General features: G+C 40.0%; 1 protein-coding gene across 2 annotated transcripts in view; it reads right to left on the minus strand.

Annotated features, from left to right (window-relative positions):
* Window positions 1–494: 494 nt before the first annotated feature.
* TAF3 (TATA-box binding protein associated factor 3) overlaps window positions 495–12953 on the minus strand; it is a 182995-nt gene continuing 170536 nt past the window's right edge. For both annotated transcript variants that reach the window (XM_087420842.1, XM_004425376.3), the window contains exons 5-7: window positions 6240–6495; window positions 3266–3372; window positions 495–2447 (exon numbers count right to left, since the gene is read on the minus strand). In XM_087420842.1, the coding sequence (XP_087276968.1) occupies window positions 2333–2447; window positions 3266–3372; window positions 6240–6495 (478 nt within the window). In that variant the 3' untranslated portion in view covers window positions 495–2332. The remainder of the gene's footprint in view (window positions 2448–3265; window positions 3373–6239; window positions 6496–12953) is intronic.

Consider the following 12953-nt stretch of genomic DNA (forward strand, 5'->3'; position numbering starts at 1 on the left):
TTTCTTTTTGCAGTTTCTTGGACTTCCTGTGGTTGGTGTACCGACAGCCATCCAGTAGAGACTGAGACCACCGGTCCATTTCACACAGGCCACTGAGCAGTCAGAAGATGGGAACAACTTTGGTCTCCAGTGACCTGGACTGGATTCAACTCACTGACGGAGAGGGGAAAGGCTCTGTATCCATTACTAATCCCTTGAGCTATCCAGACCCCTGAAAATGATTCTTTGGTTTTATTATTGCAAAGGCCATTTATAAAATCATGAACTGGATTTAGGAAAGCAACCATGAAATAGCAAGGGACAACAAACTGATTGAAATTCCTTCAATGTACTGTGGGCTGAAGTCTCTCAGACAGCAGGATGGGGAAGTTATATATAGGCACCTCCATTCTTATTTCAGGAGCATGACCGCTCACTTAAACGTGGCAACTTTAGATCCACTGACCATGCCTCCAGGAACTAAATCCTAAATAAAGAAAAATGGAAAAGCAAACTATGAAATAGCCAATAGTCTTTATTTTGCACTTCCCCACCCCCATCCCTCTCCAAAAAGCTCTAATGGGTATATTTGTGCATGTGAAAATACTGTATAAAGTATTTAGGATGATCTCAAATTAATAAAACAAAAAACACGTATCTCAACACAGATACTTTGTTTCTTGTAGGGATAGAAAAATTTTGGCTTCTGGAACAAGGAGGGTGATGAAATACTGCACTCTTAAAAGGTCGACTCCATTTCCACTGATTTGCAATTTAACATTCATGGCAGAAAACCTCATTTCTCTAACCACATAATATGTTTTAAAATATGACTAATTCATACACTAATATCAATTTACTTGGCATTAAAAAAATCACAATTTCTATTAATATATTTGTATTAGGTTCAAAGCCCATATTCTAGCATTCAAGATACCCATTACACTGGCCCAAACTGGAATTATTTCCAAATCAAGTAAAAGTCCACATTTATTCCAAAGCTGCTAAAATATGCTAATAAAATTAAATTTGATGTTTTACATTAAAAATAAAATATTTGGTTCATCTCTCAGACATCTATAACATATAATAAATAGTGGGCAGTATAGTAATATAATAAAGTTTTGTGGTACCCTGAAATTTGATGCGTTTTCTTAAAAAAAAAATTCATAATATACTTCATTTCAGCCTTAAACCACAATATCAATGAACAGATTTGCAGAAATAAAACCATATAAACACAAAATGCTACAATATATTTTTTTTTTACTTTCGGGGAATCTACATGTCCTTTTAATAAAAGTCAGTCAAAGACATGTACAGAAACAAAATAGATAACAAAACAATTTCAAATCATACACTATAGATTTAAATTGCCTCGTTTTCCTTCCAACTGCCAGGGTCCTTTTCCCCACGGTGTTCTGGGCGCCACGCAGCTTCAGCTCAAGGTGGGTGACTGGGAACTATGGCTCTTTTTTCCGGCCTTCTTTGCTTCCGTAAAGCAGTAATTACAGACATGGCTGAAATCACAGTGGATTCCAGAGAAAGCCAGAATGAAACACGATAAAATTTTAAAAAATAACTACTTCATAAATATTTATTATTTACATGAGGGGAGGTCTTCTACTCTGAAGAGTTTTTATACAAGTTGATGAAATGTATACGCGGTGAGAAGAACGCCAGCAGTTTAGAGAAGGGCGGAGTCAGAATGCAACACAAGTGGAAAACACGCGCGCGTCAACAAAAATAATTTGCACAAAAGCAAACGGGACATGATAGAAAACTTTTTGTTAAAAAATATAAGGTATTTCACAAAAGCCTGAACATTTTACATGTTAGTACTAAAAATGGGCGATGGGGGAGGGGAAGCTTCATATATTTCCATCACAAAAATATTTACCAGTACTCCGTCTGGAGCCTTCTCTCATGTCATTATGATTATCTCACTATGGAGGGAAGAGGCTGACACTGTACGCAGACTAATGTGCCATCCTTACACACAGTCAAGGCAGTTACACGTCATCTTCTCGTCTAATACCTCGAGGAAAAGGCCCTGGAGAGAACCAAGAAAATCAAAGGGGAGGATTATGGTCTTTTTATTAATACTTGTCACTGGTAATAGAAGACGGAGGCACGGCCGTCCCAGTGCTCGCCTCTACTTAAGTCTGCTCAGTCACACGACGATGCGGCCCCGGCTGGCCTGTGTCAGAAGGGAACACTCAGAGGGCCCCAGGCTTCCGAGACCCGTGCTCACAGGAACCTGGTGGGGATGAGGTGGTGGGCTGGCACCAGCTCCCCTCCGAGGCGCAGGACCGGGGCCCGCGGCGACCGCGCCGTCCAGGCCGCAGAGCCGTCAGTGTGCCCGGTGCTTCCGCTTTTTGTGCTTTTTGTCCTTCTTCTTGTTGGCACACTTGGGACAGAACCACTGCATTTCTTCCGGCGGTGCGGCCATTATTCCCACACAGGGCCTGCACCGGGAAAAAAAGGGTTTCGGATAAACAAGCTTTATTTATATACATATTCTTTTTCTATGTTTTCAAATAATTTTAAATAATTAAATAAGCTTGAAGTCGATGGTATACTGACCAGGAATGCAAGCCCAACAGCTGTAATTTATGTGGCACGACTGTTGGCCATGTGGATTTAGTACGTTACATAAGGCCCCTTGCACAGGCCCTACTGGAGAAATGAATTAGGCATTCATCCTTTCAGCCAGAAATAGTATAATTCTTCCGAGCAATGGCTCTGTTTTCATCTTATAGCTATTATATATCATGTGACTGAATGGATTTCTATCTTTTTATATCTGATATTGTAAAGATAAAATGAGAAGATGATTTGCATAAATTTTGGTCGAGTTTCTTCGGTTTTGGGGAGCTGCTGAAGAGGTGTGAAAAACAGACAAGCTGTCTCTTTATCTCTGCAGTTTGGGACGTGTTCAAAGGGGTTAACTCAGTGTCACTGTCAAGCACCACAGTCTCACAGAAAACTACTGGAAAGAAAGGAAAGGGAAACCCCGATATTCCTTTTTTTCATAAGGAGGATATATAAGCTAAGCCAAATATTTGGAGTTTAGGCTAAATAACAAGAGTCCAAAGACTCTTGACTTTTGCAGATAATCCTAAGCCCATTTGAGTGGCTCAGTGATTTTGCTCCACACACTGTTCTTAGGACAGCAGTTGGACTGGGAGAAAACCCAAGAGGGAGCACAGTCCCTCGTCTGCTCTGAGAGCATCTCCCTCAGGGGCGACCCCTGCTCGTCACAGTCGGGTTCTGGGGCACTCACCAGTGGTACCAGTCGTCGCAGTCGTCACAACCGATCATGGGGCTGCCATCGTCAGGCTTGTTACAGCCGGGACAGATCCAGATCTGGTTCCCCCACTCGTCTCGGATCTGAGGTTTTTAAAGGGGGAGGGAGCAAACAGACGTGAAACGGGGAAAAGAACCAAAAGACAGTAGAATAAGAACGGTTACTTTATACTGTGAACCCAAGAAACCAACAAATTAAACTCAAAAGAAATAGTAGTTAACAATTTATTAAAGCCATGATCATGGTCATCACGTGCAAAAGAAAACAGCTACCACGTGCTCAGTGATGAGACACTTCTAATGAATATTTTAAACGCTCTTTTGTAAGTCATAAAAACAAAGCATTTTATAATCATTTCTGTGAACAATATGACCTAATGACCGAGAGCCCCCTTTATCTAGAAAAATACTGTAAACACTTAAGTGCCTAACGATTAGGGTCTTCATGGCCGTAACAGGTGATATTTTTGAAAGCCACAGAGCACAAGTATACGCAGTTTCCTCAATTGCATTCATAGGCATGGAATTAATACATACAGCCAAATGTGCGCCTATCACCTTATTACTTATTAGCCAAGCCCTTCTCCTGAACGAGCTGATAAGATCAAGGATATAAAAGAGTTGTTACTAAGTAACTTTCCATTCCCTTTATGACATTTTCAGTAAAGTACAATCAACTAAAGGGCAAATGACATAAGGGAGGCAGGAGGCCCCAGAGCTGCACGTTTTCACGTTATTTTGCTACAAATGTGGTGAGCGCTGGAGTTTGCTTCACCTAACTTAGCAGTTCCTAATATGAAGCCCTCCCAATTGTACCACTTCCTCAAATTCCACGCTAACAGGACCCATCCAGAAGAAACAATCTAAGACGGGCATTCAAAAACAGCAACGACTGAAACCTAATTTTCAAAAGTTTTTATAACACCACCACATATAATTTCATTCAATTTATTTTACAAGTCTCTTCCTATACTTTCAAGTACAACAGTGACTAGACATGCAGAAAAGAAATGGCTTTTTTGTGTGTGTGATGGGTGTACTGGGAGCATAGATACTATTTCATTCTACTTTTTAAGGCTTTTTAAGGCCTACCATTTTTGAAAAAGTCTCTTCAAAGTCAAACTACGTTGACGTGCAAGCTTCCTAAAGAAATCTGTGGGCAGCCTCATCTGACCTGGCCCTCTCTCATTTCAAGGGGAGAGAACCACAGTCACCACATGCCAGCTGTCTAGGGTCCAGACCAGCCCAGCATCCGATGCCCTGAAGCTGCCATGCATGGCCACTCCTGCTGCTGGCTGACCTTTCTCAAAATTAGAAGGCCGTGACTCTGTTGCTACAGAGAAATTTACCAAAGCATCCATAATAACTAACACCCAACACTTCACATTTACTAAGTTATTCCAAACGTCTTACTTCGTTTAATCCTCCTACCACGACCCTCGGATAGGTTAAGAATGGGGTCACTGGAGTGAAGGGAATGTAAGTGACAGTTCCAGAGTCACACTATTGGGCGGTGACAAAATCAGCCTTGTTGTTCTATAGCCTATGTCTTTCCTCCAAGTCACACATTTTGTCCTGTCTACAAAATGTCTCTTGGGAGACACAAGGCTTTCCATCCATGTTGTCTATGCAAATCTGATCCATCAGGGAGTTAGCTCAAAAATTCATTGGAGAATCAGAAACTTCAGGGCTAGAACATCTTATAGGAATCATCTATCTAACACGACCCCTTAATTACAGATGAAGAAACGGAGGTTGAGGAGGTTAAGTATAAAATCTGTCCTCATCAACCCATCTTGGGGTGATGTGGCCTCAATTAAACACCTACAGCAAATGGTCCTAGAATGGACCATTTGATGATCACTGATTTTTGTATCACCTATTCTAGTTTTGTCTTGAATTGTGAATTTAATATTTTTCTCTTAATTCTTCATGTCTTATATCTTCTCTCAATACTTGAGACTTTCTTCTTATCCTTTGTATCATTATATGCCTCAAATGTTTAACGATTTGTCGAAATTTCCTTCCACAACACCTTGAAAGAGGTGTAATATTTGCATGATTTATAACATGAGTTATAAATATAACATACCATGAGTCCTACCCTGCCATTTCCAAACACATCTATTCAGAGAGACCCGTGCCATCCCTAGGCTGACAGATTATGGTCTGCGTACTCGGTGGTCGTGGCAATGCTAGTACACTGAGTACCTCTATATGCCTAAAACCTTTTTGTTGTGTGTGTGTGTGTCACTCTACAGTGCCCAAAGGACATATTTACACAAATACTTCATTACTAGATTGAATTCAGGGTGCGACTAAGACCTGATACTATTAAGTATGGGAAACATCTGAAGACAGTCCCATGAGCACAATGTGAACTCATTCCACAAGATGAATTTTACCATCTGAAGACATGCTCGGAGACTCAGGAGGCTCTGTGGGCTGAAAGTCCATTTCCCTTTAACATGCAGGCTCTGGTATATTCTGGACCCCAGCCAATGAAATACTATAATTAATGCTGTTACTCAGAAACAGCAGCTGGCCCATCAGATCTCAGTACATTACATAAATTATACTCAAGTGAATAATTTAATTGCTTGATCAAGAGATTCAATGTGGGATTTAAATATCACTAGTCATCTTTCTATTTATACATTGATATTGTTGTATATATGTATATAGTCATATCCAAAAATAATATAAAAGAAAGAAAAGCAATGCTTTGACATTATTTATGTAGACTAAATATGCAAACACTATAATACAATACTTTTCAGCCAAAAGCCTGAAAATGCAATGAAAATACCTTTCCAGTCCTAAAGAATTGCCTCTGAAATTCAATACTGATAAATATGACACTGTTTCTTAACTGAAAAGATTTTCGTGATAAGAGAGTAAGCTCTTAGGTGACTCTTCCTTCAATGCTACAAAAATAAAAGGCAGCGCACCACGTAAGTGCTGACGGTCTCCGTGACCACGCTCCGGACGGGGGCTTTGGAACTCCCGGCTCCCGAGACGGCGGGCGACGGAGCCGGCATCAAGGCGGGCGACGCGGTGGACTGTGCGAGCAGTGGCAAAGGCACCGGGGCAGGGGTGACGTGCACGGGGACAGGGGCTGGGGCTGCGGCAGGCGGTGGGGTCTTGGGTCTGTTCAGAGAAGCAGCTGGCTTAGCCTCGGGGGCTGGCACCACTTTGCTGATGACACTGCCAACCAAAGAGAGAAAAGAAGTCAAAAGTTGAATCAAACCAAATATTTAAAAACATTATCACAAAACCAAGCTCCTTCTTTTAGTGGCAAAATACTTTTTGGTGAGTCCACCGATGGCTACAGACCTCAGCGTGCAAGGCCCTTCACCAATTCACCTCTCGACTTATTCAGACTACTTTTTTATTTCCCCAAATTGTCCCTCAGTGACCAGATATGCAGACATTTTTAGCAACCAATACACATGCACTGTTCACAGAAATATAACTCTTCTTAGAATAAGTGTTTGTCCCTCCCTGCTGACTTTAGGTTTGGCAATGGGACTTCCATGAGTGGAGGTGACGTGTGCCACTCGTGAGCAGAAGCTTTGAGGTCGTCACAACACCGAGCTTTCCCCTTTTCAGTCTGCCTTGAGTCCTCTAATGTCCCCGGAGAAGGGGCTGCTCCTTCACCTCACACTCAGGGAAGAGGACGTGGGCAGAGCTATGATGGACGTGTCGTAGGAGCGAGAAGGAAACGTTTGTTGTTGGAGGCCACTGAGATTCTGGGGTTGTTAATAACTGCAAGTTAACCGAGCCTACCATGGACACAGTAACTTAAATGAAGTTCATAGATATCTCTTTCTCAATTCCAGTTTCCTCTTCTTAGTACTCTGAATGCCAGACTTCCTCGCTTCTGGATTTGGCTTGATGGCCAGGCATTAAAGATGTAAGATTCTCAGAAGAGTTGGGGAGAAAGGTTAAGTAGCAGGAGTGAGGCGTGGTCCCTGGGAGAAAAACAGCAGCTCCAGCTCCTTTCCTAGTGATGTTACCAACTGATAATTAGAGCTGTCTCTTCATCAACAATATCTTACTCATAGAACTCATGCGGTGGAAGAAGCACGGGACTCAGAGGGTATCTGAGTTCAAATCCTAGACCTGCCACAAGCCAGCCGTGTGGCCTTGGGCAAGTCACCTAAAAATACCATTAACTGAGCACCTATCAGTAGTTAGATATTACACTAGGCACTTTAATATACCATCTCATCTAGTCCTCAAGACAATGTCAAAGAAGTGATGGTGATTCCATTTTTTAGATGAGGAAACAGGATTAGAGAGAGAAAGGAATTTGGGTACATGGGTGGCAGGCTTTGAACCAAGGTCTATTTGATTCCCAAACTCTTTCTTCTTCTTCTTTTTTAAGTTTCTGTACTTAAAAAAAATTATATATCATTTCAAGCATCGAGAAGACAATGTAACAGATAGCTTTGGTAACAATTCGAGGTAAACAGGCATTGGCCCTTCGCCATGTTGCTTCAGATCTTTCCCCCTCCCTCCCCCAGAAGTAACTCCTGTCCTAAAGTTAGCAGGTTTGTTTTTGTATTTTTGTTCTTTCTACTTTTTCTGCCTTTGTACATACCCATAAATAATATATACTGTATTACTGTTATATGTGTTTCAACTATATAAACAATATCTCACTATATTTATCCTTTCCAATTAGCTTTCCTCACTTAGCTTTTTTAATTGAGATAAATTGACATATAGCATTGTATAAGTCTGAGGTGTACAACGTGTTGGTTTGATACATTTATATACTGCAATATGATTACTACAGTAGCATTAGCTAACACCCTTATCATGTCACATAATTATTTCTTTTTTGTGTTGACAACAGTTAAGACCTAGTCTTTTAGCAACTACGAAGTTTACCACACAGTATTGTTGGCTATAATCTCTATGCTGTGCATTAGATCCCCAGAGCTCATTTCTCTACTAGTTGCTCACTTAGTTTTATGTCTCTTGACCATATGTCTCTTGTCCATGTTGATACATATAGACCTATATCACTTATTTTAATTGTTATGTAGTATTCCATAGTATGAATAGATCAAAGGGTTTTTGCCCATTGCCCTACTGAGGGTAGGACATGTTACCTCATAAATGTTACACGTTAACTTGTAAATCTGTTCAAGAATCTCCCCCGGCTATATTCCTAGAGATAAAAGTTGCTGGGTCACAGGGTATGCACATTGTCACTTTCACTAGGAATCCCAAACTGCTCTCTAAAGTGAGTACACCAACCCATCTCTTTCTACTATTCCACACTTAACCTTCCAGGCCTGGCTTTTCTGATAACAAAGTGTAGATACATACAGCTGCCTTGGAGGGTTACAGTGAGAACCTGGATATAGAGCAACATGTCAGAAACATGTACAACTGTGAAGTGTTAGCACCAGCAGTATATATATGTCATGGCTGTTACTGACACCCCCATGCATCATCGTTACCAGCCTGCATAGTTCCACTTTCTCAAAGTGCTAGAAACCACTTCCACTAAAAAGCATTGATTCTTAGCTATTCTGATTAGAAGTTTATAATACATTAAATTATCTCAAAAATTCCATCAGTATATAAGCAAATAATTAATACTGTCTAATTCCTCTCCACTTGTTTCATTCAAGTGTGATTGCCTTCCTAACCTGAACACAGCCAAAGACCAAGAATTTAACACAGGCTGTGGGTGCAGGAGACACTCAATAAATGTTTAACATGATTAATGATGAATATTTTTCAAATACTTACTAAGTACTCAACTGTTCTAAGCGCCTGAAAGTCAACTGCATGCCAGGCACTGTGCTAAATGTGTACTTCCCTACCTCACTTGATCCTCATAAGAACCAAGTGAGGTAACAAGCACGGTTATCACTCTCCCTTTGAAGATGAAGAAACCAAGGCACAGGAGGTCAAGTGCCCTGCACAGATTCACAGACTGCTCTGTGGTAGAGCCAGGACTAAACCCAGGCAGCCTGATTTCAGCACCCGTGATCTTTTTTTTTTTTTTTTTGTGAGGAGATCAGCCCTGAGCTAACATATCCATGCCAATCCTCCTCTTTTTGCTGAGGAAGACTGGCCCTGGGCTAACATCTGTGCCCATCTTCCTCCACTTTATATGGGACGCCGCCACAGCATGGCCTGACAAGCAGTGCGACAGTGCGTGCCCGGGGTCTGAACCCGGGCCGCCAGCGCTGCGCGCACTTCACCGCTACGCCACGGGGCCGGCTCCTCAGCACCCGTGATCTTAACTACACTAGAGTGCCTCTTACTGCTTACTGAATGAGTTTCGCCTGACATATGAGGTGGGGGTTCAAAGTTCTGACCATGGCATTTATATCCATGGGGCAAGCTCTTCCTGTTTTTATGGTTAAATTTTTAAAATACTCTATTTTTAGGGGAAGTTTCCCATCGTGGTTTAAAACATGGGTGCTGGAACCAAAACTAAAGGAAAAAAGGAATTCTGAGAGGTAAGCAGAACACAGATGTTCTGCCCTGAGGGCACTTGTGCATAAGGTGAACCCGATCTCTGGTTCTGATAAAGGACAGGTTTCAAGGCCCAGGGCCTGCCAAAGGGGAAAGTCTAAAAGAACTCCCTTCCCACATTAAGGCTCCCAACAGGCTACACAGATTAGGTAGGATGGATCAGAATCTCAGGAGTTCTCAGCTCTAGTGGTCCAGGACACTATATTTAAAATAATTTGGACTTGTAATGTGCCCACGTACTTAATACTAATCATCTTGAGAGGAAATAACTTAAAATCTAGGCTTCATATTATTAATACAAATAATTACTTAAGAAAAAAAGCACCACATAATCAAAGATAACCAAACACACAAGGAAGCCAGGTAGCATCAGGGAGAAGCAGAAGAAATAACAGACAGTATAAAGAGACCCATCAAGACCACAGATACCAGAATTATCAACTATAAAACAACGCTGCTTAGAGTGTTTAAAAAAAAGGCAAAGTTTGAAATTATCTGCAGGTAATAGGAGATTATAAAGAGTAACCTAGCAGATTTGAAAAGAACCAACAGATCTTCTAGAAATGAAAAATACAGTAATTAGAAATTAAAACTTAATGGATGGGAGAACTATAAACTGAATAGGACAGAAGAAATTATCTAGAATGTAGCCCGGAGAGGCAGAGAGAATACAATAAAAAGATCTAATGTGGGCCAGCCCTGTGGCTTAGCGGTTAAGTGTGCGCGCTCCGCTACTGGCGGCCCGGGTTCGGATCCCGGGCATGCACCGACACACCACTTCTTCGGCCGTGCTGAGGCTGCATCCCACATACAGCAACTAGAAGGATGTGCAACTATAACAGAACTATCTACTGGGGCTTTGGGGGGAAAAAAAAAGGAGGAGGATTGGCGATAGATGTTAGCTCAGAGCCGGTCTTCCTCAGCAAAAAGAGGAGGATTAGCACAGATGTTAGCTCGGGGCTGATCTTCCTCACAAATAAATAAATAAATAAAACTGTTTAAAAAGATCTAATGAGTACACCCTTAACCATAGTTCTAGAGAGAGAAGGGGGCAGAGGCAAAATGTTAAAGAATATACGAGACTTTTACAGAACTGATGAAAGATACCAATCCACAGACTTAAGAAGCCCAACAAATCCCAGGCAAGATAAATAAAAAGAAATCTATGCCTAGACACATCAGAGTGAAACTATAAAACATCACAAAGGGAAAGTCTGAAAAGCAGCCGGAAGGAAAAAAGAACAATTACTTTCAAAGAAGAAACAGATGATAGCTGACTTCTCAACAGCAATGATAAAATCTAGAAGACAGTAGAGTGACATCATGGATGTGCAGAAGAAAAATAACTTTTGTCTTTGAAAACATCCTTCAAGAATAAGGATGAAATAAAGACATTTTCAGGCAAGCAAAATCGGAGGATTTGCCACCAGGAGACTCTTACTAAAAGAAACTCTGCAGCAGCAATTCTCAAACTGTTTGGTCCTAGGACCTCTTTACATTCTTAAAAATTACTGAGAGACCCAGAGAACTGTTGTTTATGTGCATTATATCTGTCAATATTTACCTTACTAGAAACTGAAACTGAGAAATTAAAAAATATTTAGTAATTCATTTAAAAGTAACAATAAAAAACCCATTACATGTTAATAGATAACACTTTTTTAATGAAAAGTATATTTTCCAAGACAAAACAATTTTGTGAGAAGACTGGCACAGTATTATATTTTTGCAACTCTCCTTAATGTATGCATATATAACTGGAGAAGGGAGGGAGTACTTTAACGGCCTTTTCAGATAACTGTGTAAATTCTTCTTTGAAACTGCACCAAAATGCAACAAGTGGTAGTTTCTTAAAAGTTAGTTGCAATGTGCAATCTGAAACCATATCAATAAACTTTTTATATTTGGTTACACTAAAATCCATTGATCTGTTTAGCACTTTGAATAGATATCTTACCCATGCATAAATTTATAACATCATGCATTGATCATTTAGAATATTGGTTCATTGAATTATGCAGATCTTCCAAATATTTACACGATACAATATTAAAAAAGCACATTTGTTGATGTTACCATCTACTCCATCAAAAGTATTGAAGAACTGTCAACTTGTAATAATATGTTTTCCAAAATTCTAATTTTTACTTAAAAGTTTGAATTGTATCATTTATATCAAATACTCTCAGGTATTTTCTTTGAAATAACAGGCTTATTTTGTTCATTTTTGAGAAAATGTTAGCCAAATATCCAAGTGTGAATAATCATTATTTCTCAGTTGCTCTTTCAAGTAAAAATGGTATTTTGCAAGGAAAGCAGCTACGTCAGTTTGCAACTTAAATAATCACACAAATGCTGTTCCTCAAGACAACTATCGTATTTTAGTATGGCGTGCAAGTGCTTTACGAGTACTTCCTATTTCATTACTATCCACTTCATCACACAAACTATTAAAAAGGCCCACTCCGAGGGCCCATACGCCACGCTCTGAGCACCTCGTGGTCTAAAGGAAGTACTTCAGGAGAAGGAAGGCAATCCCATCAGAAGGTCTGAGATGCAAGGAAGAATGAGAAATATGTTGGTAAACTTAAATAGATATTGACTAAAGAAAACAATAGTAATATATTGTGGAACTAGAAAAAAAGATAAAACATATGGAAATAATAATATATAAACCAGTAGGGGGTAAACAGAGCTAATGTGTTCTAACATCCTTCTATTATCTGGAAGGAGGTGTAAAAGTATTATCTTTAAAATGTGGTAACTTCTAGGGTAACCATGTGAAGATTAGGAACAAAGTATATGTATAAATTCTAAACTAGTATGGAGAAAAATGGAATGATAAAAAAAATAACCAATCTGATAGAAGGAAAGAAAGAAAAAGAAACACAGAACAATAAGACAAATCGCAAGTTCACAATAAGGTGGATATTAACTCAGATATCAATAATTATATCATGTAAATCGTCTAAATTATTCACTTGTCAGACTGAGTAAAACAATGAACCCAATACTATGCTGTTTATCAGACACATCTAACATAGAAAGGCTGAGAGTTAGAGGCTAGGAAAACATACGACAAGACAGATATTAAGGCAAGAACTTCATAATGATAAAAGGTTCCAACGTGCCAGGAAGATAAAACAATTTAGAATTTG

Source organism: Ceratotherium simum, chromosome 32, assembly GCF_057802395.1.
Source record: "Ceratotherium simum simum isolate JZ-2026a chromosome 32, ASM5780239v1, whole genome shotgun sequence".
Lineage (NCBI taxonomy): Eukaryota > Metazoa > Chordata > Mammalia > Perissodactyla > Rhinocerotidae > Ceratotherium > Ceratotherium simum.